This window comes from Gobius niger (assembly GCF_951799975.1).
Source record: "Gobius niger genome assembly, chromosome: 14".
NCBI classification, from domain to species: domain Eukaryota; kingdom Metazoa; phylum Chordata; class Actinopteri; order Gobiiformes; family Gobiidae; genus Gobius; species Gobius niger.
Genome location: NC_136865.1, coordinates 16,884,502 through 16,898,830, shown reverse-complemented (window position 1 = coordinate 16,898,830; position 14,329 = coordinate 16,884,502). Strand labels below are relative to the sequence as shown.

Below are 14,329 nucleotides of genomic sequence, written 5' to 3'. Positions count from 1 at the left end.
ACGATTGCCCATATACATCTATGGGGAAACATTGAATCAGCGCAATATTTAAACATGTTGTTGTGATGATTAGGTATATTTTTTGTTTCCAGGTGAAAGCTTATGTTCAGAAACCAGTTTGGTCCAAAACCTGAAAATTGAAAAAAAATTGTTTTGCCTGTAGTGTTTCCGCTTAACACACAACATAGGCTTGTAAAAAAAAAAATCTTCATTTATGGCCAATGAAGGTCAAAGTTGAGGCTTTTTCCTGGTTACAATGCTGCATTGCATTTGCATTGATCCAGTTTAACTACAGTGATTATGACTAAATGCCTCCATGACAACATCATCTACACAGCACAAGACCTGCTGTACAGATTTAAAGCCCTGTTTAATGCATGTCTCAAGGATGAAACAGGAAGTAAACACAGTAGCCGTGGGGACTCGGCCGTGTCCAAGAGCACCACGGACAGCGGAGTGGTCATGGAGAACAGAGAGGCCCCGGCACTACCTGGGACAGTCCCACAGAAGCTGCTCCCTCTCACAGCTGAAGGTGAGCACTGAGCAGCACACGGAAACATGCCCCAAGTGCTTCAACAGCTTCCCTGCAAAATTTCCCCAGATCTCTGTTCATCTAATCTAGAAAGAAAAAAGAAAAAAAGACTATGATTGTTATTGTGAATGACACATTGATCTATTGGGGTGAAAACTAATGCTGCACAATCACATATGTAATTTCCTTTTTCTTTTCTTTTTTAAATACATATATTATGGAAAGAGGTGAAACATTTCCTTTTTTGTTCCCCTTCACAGCCAGCCCTCCTTTGCTCAGACGGAGTAGTCAAACTCAGGAGCGTCAGAAGTCGAGTGAAATTCTGGAGGAGCTGCTGAACCAGGGCATTATCCCGATGGGACAGTCCCGTAAGAACAGCAGTGCAGCAGGAGAGGCCTACAGCATAATGGTAAACTGGTCTAATTACTCTGCAAACCAAAATGAGTCAATGATTAAATTATTAAAATATTTTTGCACATTTGTCAAACAATAGGTAACCCACTTTTTTCTCTTAACATCAGAAAAAAATGATCAATAGTGGGTTCACTGTGGCTTATTTATACTTTTTTTTAACTATAGCCTTGTAGTTCATGACTGATACGTTTATATAATTTCTATGTCCACTTTTGCTCAAGGACAAAACTATTGTGTATTCCAGGTGTAGGGCCTTTAACTTATAATAGCCTTTTGTAAATACAGTGTAACTTACTTCATTGTTTATGTGTCTTTCAGTTAAACGATGGAGAAGGGGGTCTGAAGGGGCGTCCGGCAAGACTTGAGTCTCTGAAAGCCAACAAAACTCAGCTCAGTAAAGAGGAGATTGATGAGAAGATCCGGCTTGCAGAAGAGAGACGAAAGGTGCAAACTTTCACAATATTATCATACCTTTGAGCACATGTGTTTTGTGCCTAGATATGGTGTCTGTTAACTTACAAAATGTCCTGTCTCTAAGCAAAAGGAAGAAGACATGAAGAGTCGCCTGAGGGCCAGGTCCGCCCGTGTCCGTGTCCCCACGTGCAGCTTGAGTACTGGAGAGGGAGGGGACCACACAGATAAGCTCTCAGCACCGACTCAGGTCTCACAGTCACCAGCAGAGGGCACCGTGAGAGAGGCTGAGGCCAGTGGTCATCAGTCAAGAAATTCATTGGAGAAGAAGGAAATTTCCTCTGAAGAGAAGGAGAGAGGAGAGAATGACGTGATGCCTCTAACACAGGACGGTGAGCTCTCAGACCCGGACAGTGATATCAGCTTTCAACCTGCAACAGCTAATGACGAAATATTCTAAATATGTATTTATAATGTGTTTTGTTAAAAAAAAAATCACAAATAGAGCCAAAATTATATTTTAGTAATGTATATAAATCTGTTATAAGCTATATCTTTTGATTATATTTAATCTATTAATGCATCCTGAAGCATTCTATGAAATGGTGACCTTTCAGATTCATTTAAATCATTCTCTTTTAGACATCCCTGAAACATTTGCCAAGTAATAAGTTATCATTTATTACTTATAATAAGCTACACTTCTTATGTAATAGTAAAAGTTTCATTGTAAAATAAACTATTATTTAAAAAAATATTTAAAAAAAAATGTTTGTATCTTATTATTTAAATGTCTGAGTGAGGCATATGTAGAATAATGATGATAAAATTGTTTTATCTTTAAAAAAAAAGTGTCTCAAATTGTTGGACATATTAAGTATGTATTATGTTTAGATGTTGCGTCCCGATGCTCACAAGTTTCTCGAACAGAGCGCTGACTCCCGTGTCCTCAGTGTGACTGCACTGTGGGTATTCAGCTGCTGTCTCCACCTTTGACCTCTAGATTTTCTGCGGTCGACAGGTGTGTGTCTCCGACAAATGTGACAACAACATAGATGAAGAGCTGATGTTCAACACTGCGGCCTTTGTTATGCCTTATATTCACTCAGACGGCCACATTTCCTCAAAGCCATGTTGTGTTTCACCAAATCAAAGGAATAAGATACAAATAATTATATTTTTAAAAAATCTCCTCTTCTTAGACCTGAGCAGGGAGTGGAACATCCCTAGCTCATCTGATGTTGGTTCTTTGCTGTGAACACTGCTAGCCAAACATCGAGTAAGTAAGTGAGTGCTTTATTTGTCACTGTGCATGCATACACCGAAATTGTGTTCAGGTGATAGTCCTGAGCCGCTGCGACTGAGCGCGCCGCCACTGTGGGCCAGCCTGACAGCATGTTTTTGGAGGTGAGCAAACCCTAGCTCCCAGAGGAAACCTTCAGTGCTCCTCTGATCCTCTGAAACGATGCACCACCTGCTTGGGTTTGTCCCTGTTTCAGAGCATGGTGTCCTGCACTGGCCAGCTCTATCTCTTCCTCCTTCCTCTTCCTCCTGCAGCTCCCTCTGCTCCACAACAGTCTTTCACCATCTTCTGGGAAGAGCTTAGCAGTTAATCTGTTTTATTCTCCAGTGAACGTCCATTAGCCAAAACACTAGGGATAGATGGCATGTGAGTCTTGCCCAGATACCTCCTTCTTTGTCCTTTTTTTGTTTCCTGTAGCTCTTCTTGTGACGTCTCCACTGCAGGTGTGGGGACCTCTTGGTGCCTCTTCAGTGGTTCAAAAGAAGAAATGTGAAGGTCTCAAATGTCTTTAGCTCATTAGCTAGCTGTTTGTTTACTTTTTTATGTATTCATTAAGTTTAAAAAACCTTGTGGTATATTATAATGTGCATGTTTGCCTAAAACTATGACCTGGAGCAACTAGTTTTTCATATAGTTGCAGTTATAGTTATTCAAGTACTTGGAGTAATTTGCTTCTTGGCTTTTTCAAACAATAACCTGCTTTATGGACTAATAAAACTAATAAAATAATGGCTTGCAGGGGCTAAGAATTTTTTTCAATCAAGATTCCATATTCCATAACTAATAGTAACATTGGGAAAATACTTTCTTCATGTTTGATTACCATTCAATCCTAACTTTTTGATTGCAAAATGTATGAGTTTGCTTGTTTAGTTTGTTTAGTGTTAAGTGGAATATTTACATTGATTGAGTAATACTAAAATGAGGTTGTGTTCTGGTAATATCTTAAGAGCAGTTTTTAAGACACTATAAATGTTTCAGTCAGCTTTTATAAATAAATTAGGGGTCAGGCCTACTCATGAGTGTGACTTAAGGCTTAGGGGAGAGACTCAAGACTACAAAAGCTGGCATCAACACTACCTCTTCTTATCTTATGAAAAAATGTTCAGAACTATACTTTACTTCACCTCTCTAAACGGGTCGTCAGGCTGTGTTTTCTGAGGGGTTTTAGACGAGTCAGCACACTGCCACTAAACACAGAAACAACAAGGGGACGCAACCTGACCGGATCCCATTGTAGAGCTGAGAGTAACATGATCTCTGCTGCCTTTTCACAGCATCTCTCTGACTTTAAAAGACGTGTGGCTGCATTAATAAAACAGCAAGTGAGGAGCAAGACACTCGATCGGGAGGCAATTGTTTGCATGCCGCTTTGGATAGATGGGTATTGTTAAGTTTATATCCTCAAGTGATATGGGGACGTCAATAAAGGCCATATTGTGTCCGTAAAAGAGGAAATGCATAGAGATGATTGGGACCACATGCTCTATGACCTTATGGACCACAGCACACAAGCATGTCCTTTCACTGGGAATATTAATGAATGGGATTTCCCAATTGCATAAGGAAGAATGGGATTAAAACATGTATGCAGTTGTGAGCAGAGTAGCTAAAATATCTACAGTATTCAAGTAATAGGCTTATAGTGAAGGAAGCAAATGACGAACAGAAACATGTGACATTGACAGCTTCAGTTTGGGTATTCATTCATTTGAGTGTTTATCTCTTCATTCATTTACTTTCCGTCTCTGTTAGGGCCAGTTGCTGAGGCCTTTCTTGTCCCGTTCAAATTGAGATCCGACCTATACCAGACAACCTGATGCAGGAGGTCGGGCGTCATCAGTTTCCTGCATTATTTATGAGTCTGTTGACATTTCCATACATTGGATCCCATTACCATGACATGTGTAATCCTGAGCGTTGAAGGCAAGATTAAATCAGAAACAATTTAAGATTTAAGTTAATGAAACATACAATTGAATCTGCAAACACACGCACGCACGCACGCACGCACGCACAGGGGCGGACTGGCCATATGTCCATTCTGGAAGAGCACAGAAGGGCCACTGGATCTAGGGCCACCGGTCCCGCCTCAACCGAGCTTTACCCAAATCTAAAATCTAAAAAGAAAAGCATCAAAATAGCGAGAAAAAGGGGATGAAAAGTCAACAAAAACATGAGAAAAACACAACAAAAAATGATGGAAAAAATAGCTAAAAAAACAACAAAAATATGACACAAATGTGGCGACGTGAAGAAAAGTTTCCATCACTTTTGTAGGTCTTAGCTTTCAAATGAGCCGTTACATTGTTGATCTCCAGTCGAGAAGCTTTTAGATTTGGGTAAAGCCCAGTATAAAAAAACATGAATCTAAAAGGAATTCCGTGGAGTATGGTGTACCACAAGGCTCAATTTTGGGACCATTATTATTTATTATTTATATTAATGATTTTGCTTCTGTTTCTACGACCACCTTTCCAGTTCTTGAAAGAAGCGTGGAAGTAACCAATATGAGAGATATGAACATTTTTCTCTTTATTTTTCTACCCCAATTAGCAATATTGTTGTATAAATGACCAATGCGGTGTGGATTAACACGTGCTAACCCACAGCTCATCCGATGATACTCAAGGTCCCTGTTATTTTATATAGCATAGATATAGTTGCAGTTATTTCTAATTAAAGATAGGCTTATATAGGTTTATTTCTGGTATATTTTCCATTTCATAGGTATGCTTTTACTGTTGCCCTGTTTTAGACCAGTTCCCTGGTTTCTCACTCACAAAGCCCCGGGCCAGTTGTATCATTGGTATTTACTGCTCCACCTGTTCTAGGATGTTCTAGCCTGCTGGATTAATGGGCTTCTGCAGTGCACGTGCTCACTGTTGAACCAAATGACGTGACCACAGTTTGGTAACATGTAAGATCTTCAACTATGTCTGATGCCTATTTTAATTTGGCCTAATAGCTAACTTGCGTAATGCGTTGATTTCCATAAAACAAATACAAACAAAACACTTATTGGATCGAAATGTGCTCCTGGTAATCACACTGCGGTTGGGTGAAGGAGAGGCCGCTATTTTATTCTGGCTTCCCAGCTGTTCGTGCGCTCTTGTGGGCGGGCGCGAACGCATTGAGAGCAGGGTGGAGTTTGGAGCAGAGCGCTTTTAGGAATGGGTCCCATCGATATTTTTGTTAGACAGCAAGTTAGGACGCAGCAGTGGGAAAGCCTGACCGCCGCCTCTCTGGGACAATCCGCTCCATCACCAAACTCCCCTTTTCTGTCAACTTGGAAGATAGACTCTACCTCTAACTTTAATTTTGTTTTGAAGTTTTGTTTTCTGTGAAGCAACAAGTGGCAGAGCCAGCTAACACTCGTCGCTGTTTTTATTCACCCTGAAAAGTACTGATAACTTTGCACTATACCTGTTTTTATTCCTATTTATTGACCTTTTGCACTAACGATGCACACCACGCAAAAGGACACGACGTACACGAAGATCTTTGTCGGGGGTCTTCCCTACCACACAACGGATTCAAGTCTCAGGAAATATTTCGAGGTGTTTGGTGAGATTGAAGAAGCCGTGGTTATTACGGACAGGCAGACCGGCAAATCCAGAGGCTATGGATTCGTAAGTAGCCTATCCACCTGTTGATACTACTTTTACGCACGCACCAGTTCTGATCGCGCTGTGCTTCGTTATTGCGCGCGCGCTGTCCAAGTCTGTCACAACAGCGCTATGACAAACATATAGTCCTCAGTCATACGATGCTTATGTTTTGATTAGTGGTCCGCTTTTAACACCGTTCTGTTGCAATATCGCTGCCACCTCCAACTTGTTGCGCGCTGGTATGCGCCCTGACACGTTTGAGAGAGAGAGAGAGAGACCGGCTGCTATCAGACTGACAGCACTGGTGGGCAGACAGTCGCCTCGTGCTGATAACACCATATCTGCCCTTTAACTACTGCAGCACTGTGACCCCATCAGATTATTGAGAAACACCGAGGAGAAGTCGTGTTAAAGTCAGGCTTATATGAAATGGAAAAAGATGTGAGGGAAAACCGAGCATCTGTTGGCACTTAATGATAGAAATACTGTCCTAGACTCAAAAATCTCTAGTTCACGTGTAAATGCTTTAATAGACCTACAAAACCTTCTGTCAGTGTCACCATAAAAGACTCCTGTATCTGACTAGGAATGGATGTAGCAAAGCCTATACCAAAAGTAATAGTTTTGTCACATGGGATCACAAAAAACAAAGAATTGAAAGTAATCTAGAGTTGACTTGACGCACTCTTATTACAATAACTTATTAATGAATTTTGATGTCTGCATTTTACAATCATTGGGCACTTGTCTGTTACCTGATTAGGAAAGTTGGATATTAGTCTCAAAAATGTTGACACAGCCAAAACTCTTGTAGGAAAATGTGTTTCTGTAATGTGTATACAGAAATAGTTACTTTTAAACTAACACCACATCTAATTTGAGTCGGTGATGTCAGGCCTGGCTCTAGTCTGTGCTGATATAATTTCAACGCACGCGGCTGAGAAATGAGTGTCGCCAAATACCTGCCATTGTCGTTAAAATGGGCACTCGCTGCCAAATACTGTCACCGTGGAAACACTTTTTCACCACAGAACTCAAGCCGAACCACGGCTTTATGACCCCATGACCTCTGATAAAGTTACCCTTCTCTAATCTGGTAATATGTTGGACTGGTCGGTTTTGTTCAAAACTTTTTAGACTTTTTAGTACTACTGCATTATCTAAACTAACTTTGGTTTTAAATACATCGAATTCGACAGTGACAGTGGCAGATAATTGTTACATACAGCATCTTTTTTGTTTATTTTGGTAATGCTTTCTGCCCTGTTTTACATTAAGCCCTTAAATGCATTCCTCTGTGTCAGCACTTTTCCCTGTCTTCCAAACCTCGCTGTCATACTCTTCTTGACACATCGATTAGTCGCTCCAGGCTGATGTAATAATCTAGGCTAACTGTAACCACATTTCCATAATTACCTTTATTGATCTAAATTCCTTTGTCCCGTGTTTTTACGTCCTCTCTTAGGTGACGATGGCCGACCGTTCAGCTGCAGACCGGGCTTGTAAAGACCCAAACCCCATTATTGACGGCAGGAAGGCCAACGTGAACCTGGCCTATCTGGGAGCCAAGCCGCGCGTCATGCAGCCAGGTACCAGCTCCAGGCGTGTAGAGCTTCACCGTTTAGAGACTGGGACATTTCGTTCAGAACAGATAGTTCTGTATATTAACATTTTGATTTTTATTCAACACGTGTCACATTCTGGCACACTACAAACATGTATATTTGTATATAGTTGTTGTGAAATACAGCGCTGGCATGGTAGTGGTGGCAGGAGTAGTAGTTGCACTGGTGTTAATGGTTACTTCATCAACCGTGGCTCTTCTGATCCAAAGCTTGGTGGCTTTATCGCAGCTCTGGCCAGTGCATACTGTTGTGGTGTCTTTGGACAACACTTCAACCAGCTTGCTTCGATTATCTGTGAATGAAGTGTGTGTTTGTGAGAATGAACATACACTTCATACACCAGTATACGTAGCAATCCCCTATGAGATTACACTCAAGTTACTAATCATCTAAATAGGTAAACAAGTTTCCAAGAGTGGTTCCCCAGTGTTCTGAAAACATGAAACCACAATGGCCAGTGGGCAAAAAGATAACAGATAAACTTAATTTATGATTTAGCAATTTCAAACAAGAAAATCAAGTCAGTCTCCTGATGTTTTAGGATCTGCAAATGTCACAACATGTTTGAGGCCAACTGTCTGCTTCTGTGGTTTATTACTGGATAGACTAATCACTTTACTGAACATGACTAATCACTTTACTGAACATTTTCTCTCTTTGTTTTGTCTTGCAGGCTTCACATTTGGGGTTCCCCAGATTCACCCAGCATTTATCCAAAGGCCTTATGGGTAAGAGCTAACGAAGATACCTCTTTTACCCGAATTACCACCAAAACAAGAAGTGGACAACACGTTGTAAATCCTTAACGGTTGTCCACCTAAATACAAAGCAAACCACTATTTTCTGGTTTGCGTGTTTGTAAAAAGCATAGTACAAATAGACCAATGCGTGTGTGTGTGAACATTGATGGTAAATGCTCAATGTTGTGTGTCTTTCTCTGGTTTGACAGGCTCGCTCTCAGTTAAGCTAACAGCGGAATAGTTCTGCGTACCTCATACAGACAGATATAAAGGAGAAGGGAATAACTCAGTGGCTGTCGTTCTGACAATGGTGATTATAGATGCATGTACGTGGGTTTGGAGTTATTTGATTAGACCTTAGAGCTTTGTGTGCCGTTATGAAGTGGTTTGGTTAGCTAAACCGTGTGCTTTTCACTGTTTAATGGCAAAAAAAAAAAAGATTTTGGGGTGACTTTTTGGACTTCACTTTGCTCATATAAAGCAAGGATTTGTTTGTTTACGTGTATTGCTTTTAGCTTGTGGTTGACCTGTTGTGTTCACTCGGATGCATTGTTTCACCTGTGATTGTGCTGTTGAGTGAGTGGTGGTCTGTTTTAATTCTTTCCTCCACCAAACATAATAACATCTGTGGTTAACACCAGCACATTAATATACTAGTGTTCTCCTCTTAGCGTCTTCATTGGCACACGTATCATTGATCAGTTTACTATAATAATATCTCATAAATAATATCCAAAGCTTGATATCAAGTGTCTTTAGTGTCTACTTTATTGTTTATGTATCTCTTGTTGTCATGAACATAGTGATGCCACAAATAAAAAATGCTAAACAATAATTGAAGACATACAAACATGTTAAGCAGCTCTGATTCCACTGATCAATGTACCTGACAGTCCGTGTCCTTTACTGATCTAACACTAGAAGTTGTCCTGACACTTTCATTTTGTGAAAGTGAACCTGTTCACTAACAATAAAAACAATTCTGATTCTGAATTAGCCTTTTGATCATGACCTGAATTAATAAGTTGAAGTGCTAACCTCTGCCCTTCTAAATGCAAACCTGAGTTAACTCTTAATGCTGTGTGCACATGTGTCTTCTGTCCACATACATGTCTATTTCAGCTCTAGTCTCCAGTGGCACAAACAGCTGTCTGGATCTCTCTGTCTGCCTTTCTCTCATTCTCTCACTGTTTCGTCACATGGGCTGCTGGTGTTAAGGAAAACAAGCGCACCCATTGTGCCGCACAAAGCCCTGAATGCTGACATTGCACTTGCATGAAGCTCAGTGTTATGTGATTGTGTGCGGAGCAGGAACTGTCTCTCTCTGTCACTAAGAGCGGGGCAGGGGCCATTGAAACAGGGTCACAGGGGCAGTTTTAGGGGCCACATGCAAACATAAGCAAGTTAGTACTTAGTCCAGCTTCACAAGACCTTTCCTACACACTGGCAAACTCTTCCTTGATACATCTGGGATCTTCATCACTTTAAATGTGAATTCTCACTCTCAGTTGTCACCCTTAGAGCACACCATCAGCAGGAGCTTTATTTAGCCCTGAACCTTATTTACTGTTGGCTCAAAGATGACATTCTTCTTCCAACACAGTTCAGTTTGTTCCACAGCAACAAAACAGGATTTATGACTTATTTTGTAAAATGTTTGGCCTCCAAAGTTTTATGTCCATTGACAAACATTGAGGTGGGTTTGATTTCAAGAGCTGCAGAACGTGTCAGTCATCTTCCTTTTTAAAATGTTGCTATGAAAAATGCAACTCTAGAAGCTGCAGCTGTCGTTAAGTCACGTAGCACTAATCTATAAACATAAAAAAAACATTGAGACTGATGCAATTTCACTCATCAGCCGTAAACAAACAATGTCAGTGTCAGTTTTTGTATTTGTCCATAAGGGTATTAACTTCTTTTAACATCCTTTAACTTGACTGATTCTGTCTCACCTTTGTTTTTCTCTTTCCAGTCACTTTTGTGGCTGTTTGGGTTGAATTGTATAGTAGAGTGCTGAAAATAGGGCTGCCATAATAGGTGTATGGATCACTTTTTCATAGTTTCATATTCATAGTATCCATGGATTTATGCCAATGGTTGTAGTGTATTCTGTTCCTGATTGTTAGTTTAATCGAATGGTCCCTCTGGGTGCCCCTCCCTGTCTGTGCTCTTTGTACCAACACATAAGGGGAAATGGCCAGCAGCGTCCTTTTTGAAAACTGTCCAGCTGTCAAAGTGGCACTGACATTTTCACAAAGCTGCCTGGGATCATGTCCTCTGTCCGGACCCCTCCCATCGGCCTGGGAGACCGTACCCTCTCTTTTCTATCCTATTCCAACTGGTGAATGGGTAAACCACCATTCACTGCCTGATGCGAGTATTGAGTTTTTGTATCAGGTTAAACACCCCGGACTAAATCTGTTATAAAACAAAGTTCAGTTCAGTATTCCCTGAATTTCTATTTTGGCAGCCCTATTCTGTTGTGTAGGTCCCGTGTTCCTGTGGTGTCCACTTCGTTGGGACTGTGATGATGGATTTTGACTTGAGGGTGGTTTAATTGTTTATCCTTATTGAAGTATTTTGTACTCAATCTGATCTTTTGTCCTGCAGAATACCCGCCCACTACGTGTACCCCCAGGCCTTTGTCCAGCCCAGTATGGTGATCCCCCATGTCCCCACTGCCTCAGCCGCTGCCCCTGCCACCGCTACGTCCCCTTACATCGACTACACTGGAGCGGCATATGCGCAGTACTCCGCAGCGGCTGCCACAGCTGCTGCAGCCTATGAGCAGTACCCATACGCTGCATCCCCCGCCGCTGCCGGGTATGTGACCGCGCCTGGCTACGGATATGCCGTACAGCAGCCCCTGGCCGCCACCACACCTGCAGCCGCTGCTGCTTTTGGTCAGTACCAGCCCCAACAGCTGCAGACTGACCGTATGCAATAGCAGCCACTGCAGCCACTGGACACAGAAGATGGAAGGCCCGCCCCCCGACACAGCTGATTGGTCGCCAGAAGGAGCGGTAAACCGATAAGGAGGAGAGTGGTCTTGCGGTGCGTCAGCCGCTCTGAGGCTGCTGTTTAAGTGATGATGATGATGATGGTGATGATGGTGGTGGTGATGAGTTGGGAACTTTGACAGTAACTTTCCAACTTGCTGTGCTTCAACCAAAATGAGAAAACACAAAAAGTGGCAGAACAAATGATGGAAAGTGATTTACATTTATTATTATTGTATTATTACTATTATCATTGTAGTAGAGTACTTATTTCTATAGAAGAAATGCAGGAACTAATCAATGTGATTGGTATAGGTGTAAACTAAGCCTTAAGTCCTATTGCTGTCTCTAACGTTAGTTATTTTCACTGGTGATGCTCCACTAGTGGTTAAATGACGCCCTCGTAACATTTATATATTTATTACTGTTACTTTGACACATTGGGGGCAGTCTTTGTTCTTTTTGTTCAATTTCAAGCTTATATTTTCTGATAATCAGGGAAATGGAGCCTGGTCCATTGTTTTATTATTAATATTATGTAACCTCTGTCAGAAAGCTGAGGAACTTGAGTCGTAACTTGTGTTACATTTTATGGCGAACTACCTTATCGTCCTGATGCTGAATGTCCCTTTTATAATCTGTGTCTCAGCCTATGTAACCTATGCAACAAAAAGTTAAAAAAAAAAAACTACTTGGAAACAATAACTCATCAGACTGGACTCGACTAAAGCGGGACTCGATCAATGAAACAAAGGCACAAACAAAAGATTGAACAAGGCTTCAGGACAATGAGAGACACTGGCTTCAACACAGAGCGGACAGTACAAAGGCTGAGAGCTGGAGACCGAGAGCGCAGCTGCTGGTGGCGTTTTGGAGGGGGGGCAGACACAGGAGCGCTCTGGAAAGGACGCTTTACTTGTGCCGGTTTGTTGAGCTGTCACATTATAATCCCTGACGTTACAGAGCCTTTAGCCGCCGGCTGCAGCCTGCTCCTGTCAGCACTTCCAGCTCTGGTCAGGTCCTAATATTCACTGATCAGCCTGCGCCATGTCTGTCAAAAACACCAGGTGAAGAGCAAGTCGTTTAGTGTGCCTTACTTACTACTATATAAAGAAAAATAAGGAAAAAAGGACTATTTATGGTATTTATTTCTGAGAAGTAGTGGCGGTACTGTATTAACTATTGTATTCATCTCAAGGCATATATAAGTTATTGCTTAGGTTTAGTAATGATATTATTATTATATTAATATAATTATTAACATGTCGAACCAAAAAGATGGTGTAGGAGATATTTAAGATATTATTTTGTTACGTGCACTGTACCTTTAAATCCTTTGATTCTTTATAGCGTAGACTTATGCCTTTTGTATGGAGGATCCTTATTTAAGTACAGCCTGTTTGCAGATTGTACACTTTCACGGAGAGAAAAATTATAACTTATAAAAACTGAGCAAAAATGCTGCTTTCTTTCTCCACTAGAATGTATAGCTGTGGTCGAGGTTTCAGTAGCCGTGCTTCATTTGCTTAGTATTCCTGAGATGGGCTCTTTTACTCTGTTGGGAATTTTTATACTTGAACCATTTCTTACAAGGGAAATATGAAAAATACATGAAAAAAGAAACACTGTCTGGATGAAGGTATGTTAAGTGTTACTATTGAAATACAATGGTCCTGTTGGTATTAAACCTTTACTCCAGATTTTCGACGACATGTACTGAAAGATAAAACAAATAAAAAGTTGTACAAAAGAATGTGTGCGTCCATTTCCTTTTATGATGTTTCACTTATTTGTTAACATTGCAGTTTTGTAGTGATATACATGACTGTGCACTCATTGCTACATCAACTAACCGTGCATTTTGGCATTTTTATCCCGTCTCTATAGCTGTAGCAAGCGCCACAAAGTTTTGCTGCATCCATCAATGATTAAGGCTCTAATCCATTAGTCATGTTTGTAAGGCGACCGCTGCAGAATTCAAGCTGCTATTCCTGTCTTACTGAAACATGAAACAACGGAGGCGTCTTCATCATGAGAGGGCACAGTCGTACTATAAGAGAAGTGATAAACATGGGACAAGTTGTAATGTGAGGCGAGACATGGCGACAGATTTGAGAAATCACTCACATTTGATAAAGACTCTTTTTTCACCTTCTTTTTTGCAGTTTTAGCCCCAAAACATAGATTACGACAGCAGTATAGGTCACAAAATATTCCAACCTTTATAGTTAAGGCAGTAAACACTGTGTATATGTGACAAGTGTAGAATCATGTCATTCCCAGAACATTTTATTCAATCCAACACTTACAAAAGTGTAATATATAAAAAGAGACAAAGATCTTGTCTGCATTGGTAACTGTTTCACACTAAGCACCATCTCAAAATATACTTGACTTTCCATGTGGCTGTGACGAGACCAAGACTGTCACTGCATAAGACCCTAAGTACCACTGCTGTATAGAAATAGAATAATTCATTATATTGAATATTATATGATTTTTGAGTCTACTGTGCCGCCTCAGAGCCTAATCATAACAAAACTGTGGGTTTGCTTATTCCACCAGGCGACTAAAGTTTGAAACAAATTAACTGTATAGGCTCGACTACATATATTTTATTGTTGCATAATTCAAAAACAAAAAAGAAGACGTAAAATCTATCAAATTAAACTAGTCTTTGTTTGATTATGCTCT

General features: G+C 40.8%; 2 protein-coding genes across 2 annotated transcripts in view; both read left to right on the top strand.

Annotated features, from left to right (window-relative positions):
- The window catches only part of stmnd1 (stathmin domain containing 1), a 3,067-nt gene extending 1,222 nt beyond the window's left edge, over positions 1–1,845 (top strand). Inside the window, exons 2-5 of the mRNA XM_079570390.1 lie at positions 388–532; positions 793–941; positions 1,265–1,390; positions 1,485–1,845. Of these exons, the coding sequence (XP_079426516.1) occupies positions 388–532; positions 793–941; positions 1,265–1,390; positions 1,485–1,817 (753 nt within the window). The 3' untranslated portion in view covers positions 1,818–1,845. The remainder of the gene's footprint in view (positions 1–387; positions 533–792; positions 942–1,264; positions 1,391–1,484) is intronic.
- A 4,031-nt stretch (positions 1,846–5,876) lies between these two features.
- rbm24a (RNA binding motif protein 24a) lies at positions 5,877–13,340 on the top strand. The gene is made up of 4 exons (XM_079571118.1): positions 5,877–6,292; positions 7,737–7,860; positions 8,570–8,624; positions 11,247–13,340. Exons 1-4 carry the CDS (start codon positions 6,125–6,127, stop codon positions 11,581–11,583), a joined length of 684 nt encoding a protein of 227 aa, XP_079427244.1. The 5' UTR covers positions 5,877–6,124; the 3' UTR covers positions 11,584–13,340.
- Positions 13,341–14,329: the final 989 nt, after the last annotated feature.